At 45.3% G+C, this 17,946-nt stretch overlaps 2 protein-coding genes across 3 annotated transcripts in view; both read left to right on the forward strand.

Annotated features, from left to right (window-relative positions):
• The window catches only part of LOC118387463 (collagen alpha-2(IX) chain-like), a 124,622-nt gene extending 123,601 nt beyond the window's left edge, over positions 1-1,021 (forward strand). For both annotated transcript variants that reach the window (XM_035775855.2, XM_052525633.1), the window contains one exon: positions 153-1,021. In XM_035775855.2, coding sequence (XP_035631748.1) covers positions 153-221 — 69 coding nt within the window. In that variant the 3' untranslated portion in view covers positions 222-1,021. The remainder of the gene's footprint in view (positions 1-152) is intronic.
• LOC118388079 (collagen alpha-1(II) chain-like) lies at positions 553-16,750 on the forward strand. The gene is made up of 25 exons (XM_035776936.2): positions 553-570; positions 1,040-1,147; positions 1,307-1,360; positions 4,575-4,628; positions 4,731-4,784; positions 4,880-4,933; positions 5,042-5,149; positions 5,338-5,391; positions 5,594-5,647; positions 5,908-5,961; positions 6,123-6,176; positions 6,461-6,514; positions 6,624-6,677; positions 6,901-6,954; positions 7,047-7,100; positions 8,178-8,231; positions 8,448-8,501; positions 9,274-9,291; positions 9,568-9,621; positions 9,900-9,962; positions 10,116-10,281; positions 13,644-13,753; positions 14,121-14,201; positions 14,465-14,647; positions 14,855-16,750. The coding sequence occupies exons 1-25, from the start codon at positions 553-555 to the stop codon at positions 15,005-15,007; spliced, it is 1,818 nt and encodes a 605-aa protein (XP_035632829.1). The 3' UTR covers positions 15,008-16,750.
• Positions 16,751-17,946: the final 1,196 nt, after the last annotated feature.

Consider the following 17,946-nt stretch of genomic DNA (forward strand, 5'->3'; position numbering starts at 1 on the left):
TACTGTACATACCTGAACCATCACCTGTAGATTCTCACATGTGTACCTAGTACACATCCATTTACCCAGGCATCATACACACAACCAGACCATACACATACAGTATACTCAGCAGTGTACAGTAATTCAAGAGATGTCTCTTTGGTTCTCAGGGTGATGTTGGACCTCTTGGCGTTGCTGGTGGTCCAGGTCCCAAAGGGGAGAAGGTTAACAAACACTGACTTTTCGGCACTCAGTGATTTACATATTTAAGCCATCAATATAAATGTGCTGTGTGTACAGTATATTGCATATCTATTCATTGATTAACATTTGTGCGTTTGACACAAATTTTTGACAGGGCCATATAAGTGTTGGTTGTGGTTACAAACAAGTTGAAATCTGGTTGAAATAAAGTAATTACAAACAGGTTAAAATCTTGTTGAAGTAATGAAATTACAAATGGGTTGAGATCTGGTTGAAATAGTCATTACAAACAGGTTGAAATGTGGTTGAAATAGCATCATTACAAATAGGTTGAATTGTGGTTGAAATAACCTCTGAAATTACATCATGGACAAGAGACTCTGGGTTCGAGCCCAGGCTCTGTCGCAGCAGGCCGCGACCGGGAGGTCCGTGGGGCGACGCACAATTGGCCGAGCATCGTCGGGGTTAGGGAGGGTTTGGCCGGTTGGGATATCCTTGTCTCATCGCATGCTAGAGACTCCTGTGGCGGGCCGGGCAGGGCCGGGCACAGTGCATGCTAACCAGGTCGCCAGGTGCACGGTGTTTCCTCCGACACATTGGTGCGGCTGGCTTCCGGGTTGGATGCGCGCTGTGTTAAGAAGCAGTGCGGCTTGGTTGGGTTGTGTTACGCATGGCTTTCAACCTTCGTCTCTCCCGAGCCCGTAAAGGAGTTGTAGCGATGAGACAAGATAGTAACTACTAACAATTGGATACCACGAAATTGGGGAGAAAATGGGGTAGAATTCAAAACATTAAAAAAATAATAATAAATGACATCATGGTGATGTCTGACTGACATGGCTGTTATTTGTAGGGTGATGTGGGGCCACTGGGGCCCACAGGGCGGGAGGGTCCATGGGGGACCTTGGGGCAAAATGGGGAGAAGGGACCAAAAGGAGAGAAGGGCCACATCGGACTTATGGTGAGTGCCCAGATGCCAATACATAATGAGCTGCACATTCTAGTTAATGTTTTGAAACCATGAAACGGAATCAACAGAAGTGATTTTCAATATGATTTTTGAGACGTGGCTTTGGGTGATCAATTTGATGACTGGTCACCTCTGTTCTGTATCCACCAGAGTCAGTCAGGATTCATGGGAGAAATAGGACCTGCAGGCTTGTCAGGGCTACAGGTGAGTCAGGAAGTGACGTGTTTTTTTTTTTACAAGCATCAGATACTATATATGTCACTCAGAGTAAAAAATACATTTTAAAAAGTTGACATTAACTGGCATTGATCAATGTCCATTTTTGCACAATTTCTTTCCCAATAGGTTAAATCAAATCAAATCAAATGTATTTATATAGCCCTTCGTACATCAGCTGATATCTCAAAGTGCTGTACAGAAACCCAGCCTAAAACCCCAAACAGCAAGCAATGCAGGTGTAGAAGCACGGTGGCTAGGAAAAACTTCAGAGAAAGGCCAAAACCTAGGAAGAAACCTAGAGAGGAACCAGGCTATGACGGGTGGCCAGTCCTCTTTTGGCTGTGCCGGGTGGAGATTATAACAGAACATGGCCAAGATGTTCAAATGTTCATAAATGACCAGCATGGCCCAATAATAATAAGGCAGATCAGTTGAAACTGGAGCAGCAGCACGGCCAGGTGGACTGGGGACAGCAAGGAGTCATCATGTCAGGTAGTCCTGAGGCATGGTCCTAGGGCTCAGGTCCTCCGAGAGAGAGAAAGAAAGAGAGAAAGAGAGAATTAGAGAGAGCACACTTAAATTCACAGGACACCCACCGAATAGGACAGGAGAAGTACTGGGGGGCGCCAAACCGGACAGGAAGATCACATCAGTGACTCAACCCACTCAAGTGACGCACCCCCCCAGGGACTCTATGAAAGAGCCCCAGTAAGCCAGTGACTCAGCCCCGGTAATAGGGTTAGAGGCAGAGAATCCCAGTGGAAAGAGGGGAACCGGCCAGGCAGAGACGGCAAGGGCGGTTCGTTGCTCCAGAGCCTACCCGTTCACCTTCCCACTCCTGGGCCAGACTACACTCAATCATATGACCCACTGAAGAGATGAGTCTTCAGTAAAGACTTAAAGGTTGAGACCGAGTTTGCGTCTCTTACATGGGTAGGCAGACCATTCCACTAAAATGGAGCTCTATAGGAGAAAGCCCTGCCTCCAGCTGTTTGCTTAGAAATTCTAGGAGGCCTGCGTCTTGTGACCGTAGTGTACGTGTAGGTATGTACTGCAGGACCAAATCAGAGAGATAGGTAGGAACAAGCCCATGTAATGCTTTGTAGGTTAGCAGTAAAACCTTGAAATCAGCCTTGGCTTGACAGGAAGCCAGTGTAGGGAGGCTAGCACTGGAGTAATGTGATCAATTTTTTTTGTTTCTGGTCAGGATTCTAGCAGCCGTATTTAGCACTAACTGAAGTTTATTTAGTGCTTTATCCGGGTAACCGGAAAGTAGAGCATTGCAGTAGTCTAACCTAGAAGTGACAAAAGCATGGATTCATTTTCTGCATAATTTTTGGACAGAAAGTTTCTGATTTTTGCAATGTTACGTAGATGGAAAAACGCTTTCCTTGAAATGGTCTTGATATGTTCTTCAAAAGAGAGATCAGGGTCCAGAGTAACGCCGAGGTCCTTCACAGTTTTATTTGAGACGACTGTACAACCATTAAGATTAATTGTCAGATTCAACAGAAGATCTCTTTGTTTCTTGGGACCTAGAACAAGCATCTCTGTTTTGTCCGAGTTTAAAAGTAGAAAGATTGCAGCCATCCATTTCCTTATGTCTGAAACACATGCTTCTAGCGAAGGCAATTTTGGGGCTTCACCATGTTTCATTGAAATGTACAGCTGTGTGTCATCCGGATAGCAGTGAAAGTTTACATTATGTTTTCAAATGACATCCCCAAGAGATAAAATACATAGTGAAAACAATAGTGGTCCTAAAATGGAATCTTGAGGAACACCAAAATGTACAGTTGATTTGTCAGAGGACCAACCATTCACAGAGACAAACTGATATCTTTCCGACAGATAAGATCTAAACCAGGCCAGAACTTGTCCATGTAGACCAATTTGGGTTTCCAATCTCTCCAAAAGAATGTGGTGATCGATGGTATCAAAAGCAGCACTAAGGTCTAGGAGCACGAGGACAGATGCAGAGCCTCGGTCTGATGCCATTAAAAGGTTGTTTACCACCTTCACAAGTGCAGTCTCAGTGCTAAGATGGGGTCTAAAACCAGACTGAAGCATTTGGTATACATTGTTTGTCTTCAGGAAGGCAGTGAGTTGCTGCGCAACAGCCTTTTCTAAAAATTTTGAGAGTAATGGAAGATTCGATATGGGCCGATAGTTGTTTCTATTTTCTGGCGCAAGGTTTGGCTTTTTCAAGAGAGGCTTTATTACTGCCACTTTTAGTGAGTTTGGGACACATCCGGTGGATAGAGAGCCGTTTATTATGTTCAACATAGGAGGGCCAAGCACAGGAAGCAGCTCTTTCAGTAGTTTAGTTGGAATAGGGTCCAGTATGCAGCTTGAAGTTTTAGAAGCCATGATTATTTTCATCATTGTGTCAAGAGATATAGTACTAAAACACTTGAGCGTCTCTCTTGATCCTAGGTCCTGGCAGAGTTGTGCAGACTCAGGACAACTGAGCTTTGAAGGAATACGCAGATTTAAAGAGGAGTCCGTAATTTGCTTTCTAATAATCATGATCTTTTCCTCAAAGAAGTTCATGAATTCATCACTGCTAAAGTGAAAGCCATCCTCTCTTGGGGAATGCTGCTTTTTAGTTAGCTTTGCGACAGTATCAAAAAGTAATTTTGGATTGTTCTTATTTTCCTCAATTAAGTTAGAAAAATAGGATGATCGAGCAGCAGTAAGGGCTCTTCGGTACTGCACGGTACTGTCTTTCCAAGCTAGTCGGAAGACTTCCAGTTTGGTGTGGCGCCATTTCCGTTCCAATTTTCTGGAAGCTTGCTTCAGAGCTCGGGTATTTTCTGTGTACCAGGGAGCTAGTTTCTTATGAGAAATGTTTTTAGTTTTTAGGGGTGCAACTGCATCTAGGGTATTGCGCAAGGTTAAATTGAGTTCCCCAGTCAGGTGGTTAACTGATTTTTGTCCTCTGGCGTCCTTGGGTTAGACTTCTCTGCTCTGTTAGGCCCTTTCTCGATTAATTTTTCCTCGACTCCTCACACCCACTTTTCTTGCTTCTTTCTCAAAACCCATTGGAGAAGAAGTGAGGGACCTTGAATCTTCTCCTCCAGTATGGTTGAGGAGGAAGCAAGGAGATCGGATGCAAGGAATCGGGGAAACACTCAGGTTTGCGATGAGTGTTGTCAGGATGTACAGTGATCCGTTGGTCTCTTCTATTTCTTCCCAGGGTATTATGGGCCCTAGGGGGCCTCCAGGGCCTGATGGACCTCAAGGAGAGAAGGTAATATCTTAATTCCCTGGCCTGCACACCAAATGGAGTAGCAATTCAGGATAGGGAAATTATAAACGCTTCCATCTATAATTCCAATTTTTTTCTCCCCAGGGGGAGTCTGGGCCTAGCAGAGCCATCGGACCTCAAGGCAAAACAGGACCTCCGGTAAGGGTCGCTTCATAACCTAAGTGCATGGTGAATGGCATTATCCATTTGTCCTTTTGGTCTGATTTCATGTTGTCTTGTTGTTGTATTCTAAGGGGGTGGCTGGACTTCAAGGAGTCAGAGGTGACAGAGGGAAGCCAGGACCACAGGTCAGTGTCTCACTGTCTCTTAGACCATGGTCTAGTCAAGTCAGCCATGTTCCCAGTGATTCTCCTACGAATAACATTGTCCATGTGCTGGTGTGGTATCTATTGCAGGGTCCAGTAGGGAAGGTTGGGACTGAGGGAGACTTGGGCCATAAAGGTGAGCCAGGACTAGATGGAGAGAAAGGGGAGCCAGGGGGACCGGGCGAGCCAGGAGAACAGGTGAGCCCATTCAGTGTTGCAGTCAGTTTGGCCCCTAAAGCAAGTCCAATGTTCATGGGAAATAGACAGTAGACCATTTAACCCCAATTTAATGTCTGGTTTTATTATGAATATCATTTTCAAAATATACTGTACTAACTCAAAAATAGTCTACAATGTATGTTTGGATTTTGTAATTGTCTCTCTAGGGGGTTGACGGTCTGCCAGGCATCAGAGGGCCCCCAGCACTTCTTGGTTTGGAGGTAAAGAACAGCAACATCTTAGCCTGGTCCCAGATCTGCTTGTATACTTGCCAGCTCCATTGCTCATTATCAAGTCAAACATGTCCCGCACTCAGGCTATGTCCCGCACCTCATACACATATCTACCATTAACTCTGTATTATATTTTACTCTTTGCTTCTGCTTCATTCTTCCTTGTTTGTTGTCTCCTCTCCCACCACAGGGGCCACAGGGTGAGGTGGGAGCCCAGGGGCCAGAAGGTCCCCTAGGGGCATTGGTGAGTTCACAAACACAGGGGTGGGGCAAAGGGATGCCACAGATTATGTAATTAGTTAATTATGCTCTTATAGCAACCGGTGTCCGTCTAAGTTTATTATTTAGCCGATATTGATGACCTCAAGCAGTGTCAAATGGGCATATTGTGATATTGAAAAACTAGCAGCACTACCAGAAGGTCACTAATATTTTCTACCCTATTATCTTTCTCTGACATCTGGTAAGTTTCTTTAAGTCATTCTACTGTGTTGAATGTTTCAGGGTGTCAGGGGAAACCCAGGACCTGAGGGAAAACAGGGACTGAAAGGAGAGAAGGTGAGATCAGGATTCTCTGTTTCTCTATTGTTCTCTTCTCTTCTTGTGCTGTGAAACCCAGTCTCAGGTCCCATATTCTCCTCACCTCTCTGGAGACACTCATGCATACAGAGAGGCTAGACTAGGTCCCCCTGTTTGTTGATGCTGTGTTTTCTCTACAGGGAGATGACGGCAGAGATGGATCACCTGGAAAGACAGGTCACATCGGAAGGAGTGTAAGAGCCCCTTCCTTCAATCCATTCAATGTAACAGTGGAAATAAAAGGGGTGTATTCTAGAAAGATAACAAATATTATTCAGGTTCCTGAATGAAAGATGAGGGATGCATCCCAACTGGTGCCCTGTTCCATATATACATGACACGCTATTCCCTTTATTGTGCATTACTTTTGAGTGGACTATAAAGGGAATAGGGTGTCATTTAGGAGACGACCGATATGTGTCAGTGTGTTTTACCCTGTGTGTATTGCCTCGTTCACCAACATTGTAAACATCCACAGGGGAAAAGAGGCAAGGCTGGAATCAGGGGCACAAGAGGAGAGAGAGGACCAAAGGTCAGATGTTGGGTGATGTGAAGGGTCACACACACATACACAACGATCTCTTAACCATGATACTATAATATTTCATGGCGTGCACCAACATTTCCTGTCATTCCTACAGGGAGAGAGGGGACATGTGGGATTGACTGGTGTTCCAGGATGGGTGGGGTCTATAGTAAGTCCAACAGATTTCTACTCTCATCAATTAGGACTGTCGTCATCTATTTCACCATTTCATAATTCAATCCCAGGCAGGAGAGTCTCTTACGTACTTCTCCTTTGTCAGAAATATTATTTGATTAGAGAAAAGGATGTTGAAAGCAATGCATTGCTACATGATAATGCTTTAGATCAGCTGATGATTGATACACAACTGATGGATGTCTTTTCTCTCTCAGGGAATCCCAGGCTTGGGAGGAGACAGGGGGGATCAGGGTGAAAAAGGGAGTGAGGTATGAATAGATCAGGCTGAATTGTTGATACGAGTGAATTTAGAGAGAAATGCACTGTGAAGACTTCACCCTCTGTGTTCCTCTCCCCACAGGGAGAAAAGGGGAACATAGGGCCGCTCGGTCTGCCAGGGCGTGATGGCCTAAAGGTACTTCTGGTTCTGACTTCTGTGTGAAAAACTTCTGGCATTCATAAAAAGTCTCCAGATCAGCACTCTTAATCTGAGACACTACAAACGAGCCCTGGTATCAGGTTTAACACCATAGAAAAACGACATACTGACAGGTTTGGCAACAATCTAGAAATATGACGTTTCCTAAAATACTCTGCTGTAAATAGTAGATGGGCTGTGACAGACGTAAGTTTTACAAGGTCATCAGGGTCCTGTTGGGGTGCCAGGACAGACAGACTGGCTAACTTGATGTTTTACAGAGTAGTCTGGGTCCTGTTGGGGTGCCAGGACAGACAGACTGGCTAACTTGATGTTTTACAGAGTAGTCTGGGTCCTGTTGGGGTGCCAGGACAGACAGACTGGCTAACTTGATGTTTTACAGAGTAGTCTGGGTCCTGTTGGGGTGCCAGGACAGACAGACTGGCTAACTTGATGTTTTACAGAGTAGTCTGGGTCCTGTTGGGGTGCCAGGACAGACAGACTGGCTAACTTGATGTTTTACAGAGTAGTCTGGGTCCTGTTGGGGTGCCAGGACAGACAGACTGGCTAACTTTATGTTTTACAGAGTAGTCTGGGTCCTGTTGGGGTGCCAGGACAGACAGACTGGCTAACTTGATGTTTTACAGAGTAGTATGGGTCCTGTTGGGGTGCCAGGACAGACAGACTGGCTAACTTGATGTTTTACAGAGTAGTCTGGGTCCTGTTGGGGTGCCAGGACAGACAGACTGACTAACTTTATGTTTTACAGGGTAGTCTGGGTCCTGTTGGGGTGCCAGGACAGACAGACTGACTAACGTTATGTTTTACAGGGTAGTCTGGGTCCTGTTGGGGTGCCAGGACAGACAGACTGACTAACTTTATGTTTTACAGGGTAGTCTGGGTCCTGTTGGGGTGCCAGGACAGACGGACTGACTAACTTTATGTTTTACAGGGTAGTCTGGGTCCTGTTGGGGTGCCAGGACAGACAGACTGACTAACTTAATGTTTTACAGGGTAGTCTGGGTCCTGTTGGGGTGCCAGGACAGACAGACTGACTAACTTAATGTTTTACAGGGTAGTCTGGGTCCTGTTGGGGTGCCAGGACAGGTGGGCCCAAAGGGAGATCAGGTAAAACAACACTATCTGAACACACTGTTCCTCTCAAAACATCTATAGCAAGAACTCTCTATGATAACACCATATCCACGAGTAACAATTGTCAAAAGCCATGATGAGGTTCATTCAATCTAAACTGATCCATCAGAGTTTTGATTCCTTTTACTTTCTGAAAAGATTGATTGATAACTTTTCATTGACGTTTCATTATCTATTATTTCCCACCAGGGGAATATTGGACCGTCTGGGCCAAGAGGAACACCTGGGATGCCAGGACTACCTGTAAGTCCCCCTTCTGGATAATCTCAGAAATATTTTCTCAAGCCCTTTTAAATCTTCCCGCATTTGACATTTCAGTCATTTAGCAGTCATTTAGCAGACACACTTATCCAGAGTGACTTACAGGAGCAAATAGGGTTAAGTGCCTTGCTCAAGGGCACATCAACAGATTTTTCACCTAGTTGGCTCGGGGATTCGAACCGGTGACATTTCGATTACTGGCACAACACTCACTGCCGCCCAAATGGCCCTCTATTCCTTATGTACTGCAGTATAGAATAGGGTGCCATTTGGGGCACAGCCGACGGGAAATCAAAGGTTCTTGCGAGGACAAACGAGCACTAGACCACAAAGTTCATCTTTCAGCCACGTAGCTTAACAACCCCCCTGTCTATTAACCATCAAGACGAAGGCTATGCATGCTTCATCGAGGCATTATTATGACGATTAGGATAACGTCTCGAATTCCATTTTAATTGCAGACTGTCTTAATAAGCAAGACTCTGTTAACTCAAGTCCATTTCCTTATTATCACCAGACTGTCCTGCCATTATGCCATTCTCTCCGGGTTTAGCTATAGATTATTACTCTTTTCAACTTGTGGCCATTGAAGACGCCATTGCCTCGCCTCTAAAAGCAGTGAAGCTGTGGCTAATGTGATCGTAATGCAGCGAATAAGAGGGCATTGAAAGATTGAAACAGCTGTTCGTGCAGAGCAGTGTGCTTCAGAACTGATATTCAAACTCATCTCCTTTTATTCTCTCTTTATCTCTAGGGTTTGTTTGGCGAGAAGGTATGATATAACATCTTATTTTCTCGTCTTTTCAAATCATACGCACATTATCTTCTTTCAAAACCAAACACCATGTAGAGTTGTGTGTTAGCTTTGTCTCACAGTGTCTAGATTGAAAGAAAACATTCACAACCACATCATGTCATCACACTGGAAGATACAAAGGAACGTAATAGGAAGTGTGCATTTCCTCATCAAATTACATTTGAATATGCCATTGCAAGTATGGAATGGTATAAGTCCACTCTCATCGCACTATGGGCTGTATTTCCATAGGGTTTGAAAGGCTTTGAGGGATTTCCTGGGCAACCTGGGACAAGGGGCCTGCCGGTAAGTGACACTGATTTCATACGCATTGGTCCATTGACCACAGAGACTCAATACCATTGAATCCATTACACAGCACTGAAGGTTGCAAAATTCTGGGTTACTTTCCCAAAATTCCCAGGTTTTCCAGAAATCCTGCTTGGAAGATTCCCCGATTTCCTGCATATTACCACCTGATTGTAGCATTATTCCAACCAGGATATCTGGAAAACCTGGGCATTTTGGGAAAGTTACTGGAATTTTCCAACCCTAGTCCCACTCTTTTGTTGTGTTTGTTTCAGGGGGCACCTGGACTCCCAGGACTTCCAGGACCCTCATTAAACATGACCCTTGCTCAACTCAAGGCAAGTCATTTATGATCAGCAAGTAGGTCTGTGTCTCAAGTTGTATTCCCTACCTATTGCACTACTTTTGGGATGCAGATATAATAGGCCATTAGATGAACTGGTGGAAGGAATAACTCCATAATGATCATATCATTCTCATCACCATTGTAGGACCTTCAGTACCTGTCAGATAAGCCCAACTACCCCCTGATCCAGACCCTGCTGGATTCTCTGCACCAGGACCTGAGGCTGCTGGTAGACCCCCCTGATGGCAGCAAGGAGCACCCTTCCACCACCTGCATGGAGCTGTGGCTCTGCCACCCCGACTACGCCAGCGGTCAGAAACCCTCTGTCTATACCTGTACTGTATATTTATAACTCAAAGCTAATTTAAAGTCACATAAGAATGGCCACAGAATCCTAATCTCAGGACTCTCACGTTTTCAATGCAAATTAGAATCAATAAGTGCATCGAAGACGTCGTCCCCACAGTGACCAAACGTACATATCCCAACCAGAAGCCATGGATTACAGGCAACGTTCGCACCAAGCTAAAGGCTAGAGCTGCCGCTTTCAAGGAGCACGACACTAATCCAGACGCTAATAAGAAATCCCGCTATACCCTCAGACAAACCATCAAACAGGCAAAGCATCAATACAGGACTAAGATTGAATCATACTATACTGGCTCTGATGCTCGGCGGATGTGGCAGGGCTTGCAAACTATTATGGACTACAAAGAGAAACCTAGCCGTGAGCTAACCAGTAATGTGAGCCTACCAGACAGGCTAAATTCATTTCATGCTTGCTTCGAGGCAAGCAACACTGAAGCATGCATGAGAGTACCAGCTGTTCCAGACGACTGTGATCACGCTTTCCGTAGCCGATGTGAGCAAGTGTCTTCACTGACATTTTCAACCTCTCCCTGACCTCTCCCTCTGTAATACCTACATGTTTCAAGCAGACCGCCATAGTCTCTGTGCCCAAGAAAGTGAAGTTAACCTGCCTAAATGACTACCGCCCTGTAGCACTCACGTCGGTAGACATGAAGTGCTTTGAAAGGCTGGTCTTGCCTCACATCAACACCAATCATCCCGGAAACGCTAGACCCACTCCAATTGCTTACCGCCCCAACAGATCCACAGATTACGCAATCTCAATCGCACTCCACACTTCCCTTTCCCACATGGACAAAAGGAACACCTATGTGAAAATGCTGTTCAATGACTACAGCTCATCATTCAACACCATAGTGCCCACAAAGCTCATCACTAAGCTAAGGACCCTGGGACTAAACACCTCCCTCTGACACTGGATCCTGCATGCTTAGTTCCCTCCTGTACGCCCTGTTCACCCACGACTGTGTTGCCAAGCATGACTCCAGCACCATCATTAAGTTTGCTGACGACACAACAGTGGTAGGCCTGATAGTCTACAGGGAGGAGGTCAGAGACCTGGCAGTGTGGTGCCATTACAACAACCTCTCCCTCAACGTGAGAAGGGTACGACAACCTCTCTGCATCCGACCATAAGGTACTACGGAGGGTAGTGCGTACGGCCAAGTAAATCACTGGGGCCAAGCTTCCTGCCATCCAGGACCTATATAATAGGCGGTGTCAGAGAAAGGCCAAAGGCCACCCAGGTCATAGACTGTTCTCTCTGCTACCGCACAGCAAGCTGTACCGGAGTGTCATGTCTAGGTCTAAAAGGCTCCTTAACAGCATCTACCCCAAAGCCATAAGACCGCTGAACAATTAATTAAATGGCCACCCGGGCTATTTGCATTGACCCCCCCCCTTTGTTTTTACACTGCTGCTACTCAAATCAAAATCAAATCAACTTTATTTATATAGCCCTTCGTACATCAGCTGATATCTCAAAGTGCTATACAAAAACCCAGCCTAAAACCCCAAACAGCAAGCAATGCAGGTGTAGAAGCACGGTGGCTAGGAAAAACCCCCTTGAAAGGCCAAAACCTAGGAAGAAACCTAGAGAGGAACCACGCTATGTGGGGTAGCCAGTCCTCTTCTGGCTGTGCCGGGTGGAGATTATAACAGAACATGGCCAAGATGTTCAAATGTTCATGAGTGACCAGCATGGTCCAATAATAATAAGGCAGGACAGTTGAAACTGGAGCAGCAGCACGGCCAGGTGGACTGGGGACAGCAAGGAGTCATCATGTCAGGTAGTCCCGAGGCACGGTCCTAGGGCTCAGGTCCTCCGAGAGAGAGAGAGAGAGAGAGAGAGAGAGAGAGAGAGAGAGAGAGAGAGAGAGAGAGAGAGAGAGAGAGAGAGAGAATTAGAGAGAGCACACTTAAATTCACACAGGACACCGAATAGGACAGGAGAAGTACTCCAGATATAACAAACTGACCCTAGCCCCCCGACACATAAACTACTGCAGCACAAATACTGGAGGCTGAGACAGGAGGGGTCAGGAGACACTGTGGTCCCATCTGAGGACACCCCTGGATAGGGCCAAACAGGAAGGATATAACCCCACCCACTTTGCCAAAGCACAGCCCCTACACCACTAGAGGGATATCTTCTACCACCAACTTACCATTCTGAGACAAGCCCACAAAGATCTCCGCCACTGCACAACCCAAGGGGGGGCGTCAACCCAAACAGGAAGATCACATCAGTGACTCAACCCACTCAAGTGACGCACCCCTCCTTGGGATGGTATGAAAGAGCCCCAGTAAGCCAGTGACTCAGCCCCTGTAATAGGGTTAGAGGGTTAGGGTTAGGGTTAGAGAATCCCAGTGGAAAGAGGGGAACCGGCCAGGCAGAGACAGCAAAGGTGGTTCGTTGCTCCAGAGCCTTTCCGTTCACCTTCCCACTCCTGGGCCAGACTACACTCAATCATATGACCCACTGAAGAGATGAGTATTCAATAAAGACTTAAAGGTTGAGACCGAGTTTGCATCTCTTACATGGGTAGGCAGACCATTCCATAAAAATTGAGCTCTATAGGAGAAATCCCTGCCTCCAGCTGTTTGCTTAGAAATTCTAGGGACAATTAGGAGGCCTGCGTCTTGTGACCGTAGCGTACGTGTAGGTATGTACGGCAGGACCAAATCAGAGAGATAGGTAGGAGCAAGCCCATGTAATGCTTTGTAGGTTACAGTAAAACCTTGAAATCAGCCCTTGCCTTGCTACTCACTGTTTATTATCTATGCATAGTAACTTTACTCCTACTTACATGTGCAAATTACCTTGACTAACCTGTACCCCCTGTATATACAGTGTAGCCTCTTTATTGTTATTTTATTGTGTTACTTTTAATTTTTAATTGAGTTTATTTCATAAAAAATGTCTTAAGTAAGCAAGCATTTCACAGTAAGGTCTATCTATACCTCGGTGCATGTGACAAATACAATTTGATTTGATTTAGAACCGCTGGGCCTTTCAAAGTATAAGTAATCACTAGAGAATGTGTCCCTAAAGAATGTGTCCCTAGAGAAGTACCCGCTAGAGAATGTGTTCCTAGAGAATGTGTCCCTAAAGAATGTGTCCCTAGAGAAGTACCCGCAAGAGAATGTGTCCCTAGAGAATATGTCCCTAGAGAAGTGCACGCAAGAGAATGTGTCCCTATTCACTAATTTTCATATGAAAACTAGTGAATATACAGGAGTTTTTCAGGTCAGGATGAGGGTACATTAACTCTGAGGTTATGGTTGCTGTGTGTCTGTACAGGGATGTATTATATTGACCCCAACCAGGGCAGCCCCAATGATGCTCTCCTAGTCTACTGCAACTTCTCTGGCACACCGGCACAGACCTGCCTTCACCCCCGAGACGCCCAGGTAGACAACAACATCATCAGTACCTCACCTCTCACCCTCACACCTCTCTATTTATCCCTCAGTGGGGATGCTCCTGCAATACCAAATACAGCAGGTTGCTACAGAATAATGAGATACTCTCTGGACTAGCGGAGAACAAATCCATTTATGACAGGAATCCAATAGATTGTTTTGCCTTTGAGCTAAATGCTAATATCAAATGTGAACAGACACATTTTTAAGTGATTTGCCTCCAGATATCAGTGTCAACGTTTTAGAACTCAAGACATCAAGCATTGTATGTCTGACAATTGAAACCTAATGTCCACAATCATATTCATACTTAATACCCATACTCATACATAATCAGAATTGTTTATACCTGTAGATGACCATGAAGGCCTGGCTAAAGGATTCAGAGACAAACAGCTCGTTCCAATGGCTCAGCAAGCAGGAACAAGGATTTCAGGTTTACTGTTATCTCTTTCATGATATCATTCTCTATCACTCTCTCATTCTCCTCTTTGATGCACGCTCTTCCTCAGCCTGTCATACTCTCTCTCCTCTGTCAACTATTCTCTGAACATGCCAATTCATAGTTACTTCAATTCAATAAAAAATGCATCAATTGGCTGTTTTCAATTTGTACTGGTGTCTCTCAGACTGTCATAGCAGAGGTATAAAGCATAATTGTTCACAAACAACCACTCTGTCTCCCCTGGCCACTGGCAGTTCTATTACCCAGGTGCCAATGTGGTTCAGATGCGTTTCCTGAGGTTGCAGAGTTGGAAAGCCGTGCAAAGGATCATCTACTCATGCCACCCGGGACACAGGCTGGGTCACACAGACAGAGAGGTCAAGTTCCTGGCAGACACAAGGAGGCAGAGTTTCTTGGGAGCACTTAAAGACTGCATGGTACATTGATTTTGATGCAATAGACAAACATTTATTTAAATATTTCACCCATTGTTAAAGTAACTGTATCATTAAAGAGATACCATATCTGCATATCAAGCATGAAAGACATCTGTTTGCAGGATTTCTGATGCTTATCCCAGGCCAACTGTGTTACTGATTCAACTATTTCTGATTCACTGTGTTTCTGTGTTTATGCTGGGACAGCCTGGAGAAGAGGTGGATTCGCTGGAGCCGCGGGAGTCTGTGTTTGAATTTGAGGACCTCAACCTGCTTCCTGTGAGAGATGTGGCTGTCTTCGGGGGTGGAAACTTCACACATGAATTTGGCTTCACCGTCGGGCCCATCTGTTTCAGCTAGAGAGGGAGAGAGGGGGCCCTTATTGCTCCTTTTCCACTTGCTTGGACTCACAGAGCCAGGATAAGAGCCTGTGTTCAGGACCCCAATACATCTAGAGAACAAGAGGACAAAGGGAATCGCTCTACCATTTTGTGAGGGCATCACTCCTCTTTCCATGTGATATATTTGTTGGAGAACATCGATCAATTCTCTTGTCGACTGGCTCCACATAAATTACTCTTTGAGAGGGCATCAACTTCCACAGGCTCAAATTCTTTCGGACAATTGTATTTTTTGTTTACAGAGACATTGGTTGTGTAATGAATAATTTATATAATGTTGTTTTGATTTCTATATGTAATGGTTATTTAGAATTTTTTTCAAAAACATTTTAGAACGAAAGTTTATGATGCTGTAAAGCCTTCCATTACAGCCAACAACTTATTTTGTATACAGATATTTAATCACTCTTTTGTTGCTGATAATTTTTCTGCACAGCAGGACATGCAAACGTGTAGTGTATTTGAATTTTAAAAAGGCTAAAGTTTGTAATTTCCATTAGAAAATGTCAGACTTTATTTGCCGTAACAAAACAAATGTATCAACCCCTAAAAAAAATGTCCATTAATTACAATCCACATAATAATTCACATTTCCTGTTGATGCAGGATTATTTTCCTGCTGTAGCAAACTGGCTCAAATGAGACCCTACATCTGTATGAACAGTCCTATGCTAGAATGGTCTGTTTTTTATCTGATGCAGTGGATTCAAGTGGTCAACAATGTGTTTTATTTGGACACGACTAATGTTGTCTTATGGGTCATCACTGACCTTTCAAAAGGTGCTTACTGAGAAACCACTGCTTGTACTTGAGGAGGCCAAAAAACTTGCTGTTGAGTCGTTGATCTTGTTTCTTTAGATGAGATAAGAACCAATAGGTTCTAAAACCCTGATCTCTTGGAATGAACCTATTCCCTCCCTTTTGGCAGTGATTGGGGCAAGAAACCTTATTTCATTCATGCTTGACATGTTCTGTTACTGGCCTATTTCTTATTTGTAAAAAACGATGTACCGCATACTGTCAGTGCTTGTTTCAGCTCATTCTTATGGTACAGTCTCAGGTACAGTCTTGATATTCAACACAGACACTGATGTGCACACTACGTGATGTGTATTATTAAAAACATAACTCTTTTGATGTGTTTTAAATCTGTTTTAGGTGTTCTAATAAAGGGGCATTATGTTGGGCTGCTGGCTCTCCTGCTTTAGCACTGAGCAATCGCTTTCCGAGTCCTCTCTTTGTTCAACAAATTAAGAGCTGAGGCTCAAAGAAAAGCAGCATACACTGTAGCTGCTCAGCAAAGCTAGGATTGCTGAAGAGGTGGTTTCATTGGCCTGTGTTCACAAAACATTTTAGTGTAGGAGTGCTGATCAAGGATCAGTTTAGCCTATTAGATCATAAATATATGGATTTGGGGACCTGATCCTTCGATCAGCCCTCCTACTCTGAGACTGTGAATATGGGCCATTGAGAACAGTGCATTTAATATTTTCAGACACAGAACAATTCAGTGCTGTAGTGGTCTGTCTCTATGCGTAACGGCCAACCAACGAACAGGGAATTCAGGAAGGTCTCAGGGAGCGTTCAGTCTTAGCATGCAGTAGCTTGCATAAAGGAATATGTATTATGTTACATCTTATAAGTACTCAACCCCAAATCAGTAGCCACCTTCCATTACAAACTCCAGAAAGAACTTTCCAAGCATTGCTGATATAAATGTTTGGTAAAAGGGTAGACACAGTGTCCTTTGTAGTAGAAGGCTTATTCTCTAAATGTTGTCTCCGAACACACTTGGATCACTGATAGGTAGGGGGATAGGTAGGGGGATAGGTAGGGGGATAGGTAGGGGGATAGGTATAGGGGGGGATAGGTAGGGGGATAGGTAGGGGGATAGGTAGGGGGATAGGGGGGGGGATAGGTAGGGGGGGATAGGTAGGGGGATAGGTAGGGGGATAGGTAGGGGGATAGGTAGGGGGATAGGTAGGGGGATAGGTAGGGGGATAGGTAGGGGGATAGGGGGATAGGTAGGGGGATAGGTAGGGGGATAGGTAGGGGGATAGGTAGGGGGATAGGTAGGGGGATAGGTAGGGGGATAGGTAGGGGGATAGGTAGGGGGATAGGTAGGGGATAGGTAGGGGGATAGGATAGGTAGGGGGATAGGTAGGGGGATAGGTAGGGGGGATAGGTAGGGGGGATAGGTAGGGGGATAGGTAGGGGGATAGGTAGGGGGGATAGGTAGGGGGATAGGTAGGGGATAGGTAGGGGGATAGGTAGGGGATAGGTAGGGGGGTAGGGGGATAGGGGGATAGGTAGGGGGATAGGTAGGGGGATAGGTAGGGGGATAGGTAGGGGGGGATAGGTAGGGGGATAGGTAGGGGGATAGGGGGGATAGGTAGGGGGATAGGTAGGGGGATAGGTAGGGGGATAGGTAGGGGGATAGGTAGGGGGATAGGTAGGGGGATAGGTAGGGGGGATAGGTAGGGGGATAGGTAGGGGGATAGGTAGGGGATAGGGGTGGGATAGGTAGGGGGATAGGTAGGGGTGATAGGTAGGGGGATAGGTAGGGGGATAGGTAGGGGGATAGGTAGGGGGATAGGTAGGGGGATAGGTAGGGGGATAGGTAGGGGGATAGGTAGGGGGATAGGTAGGGGGATAGGTAGGGGGATAGGTAGGGGATAGGTAGGGATAGGTAGGTGGGATAGGTAGGGGGATAGGTAGGGGGATAGGTAGGGGATAGGTAGGGGGATAGGTAGGTGTAATTATTTCACGGTAAGGTTGTATTCGGTGCATGTGACAGATAACATTTGATTTGATTTCTCAGGAACAATGTTCAGGGTTTATTAGAAAGTCAATGTATTATTAATTTATCCAATTGTTTTGGTATCCTAAACACAGGCA

This window comes from Oncorhynchus keta, chromosome 9 (genome assembly GCF_023373465.1).
Source record: "Oncorhynchus keta strain PuntledgeMale-10-30-2019 chromosome 9, Oket_V2, whole genome shotgun sequence".
Taxonomy (NCBI): domain Eukaryota; kingdom Metazoa; phylum Chordata; class Actinopteri; order Salmoniformes; family Salmonidae; genus Oncorhynchus; species Oncorhynchus keta.

Coding starts and splice junctions, on each gene's coding strand:
- LOC118388079 (XM_035776936.2), top strand. Junction 6,177..6,460: donor CAGGTCACATCGGAAGGAGT/GTAAGAGCCCCT, acceptor AAACATCCACAG/GGGAAAAGAGGCAAGGCTGG. Junction 6,515..6,623: donor GAGGAGAGAGAGGACCAAAG/GTCAGATGTTGG, acceptor TCATTCCTACAG/GGAGAGAGGGGACATGTGGG.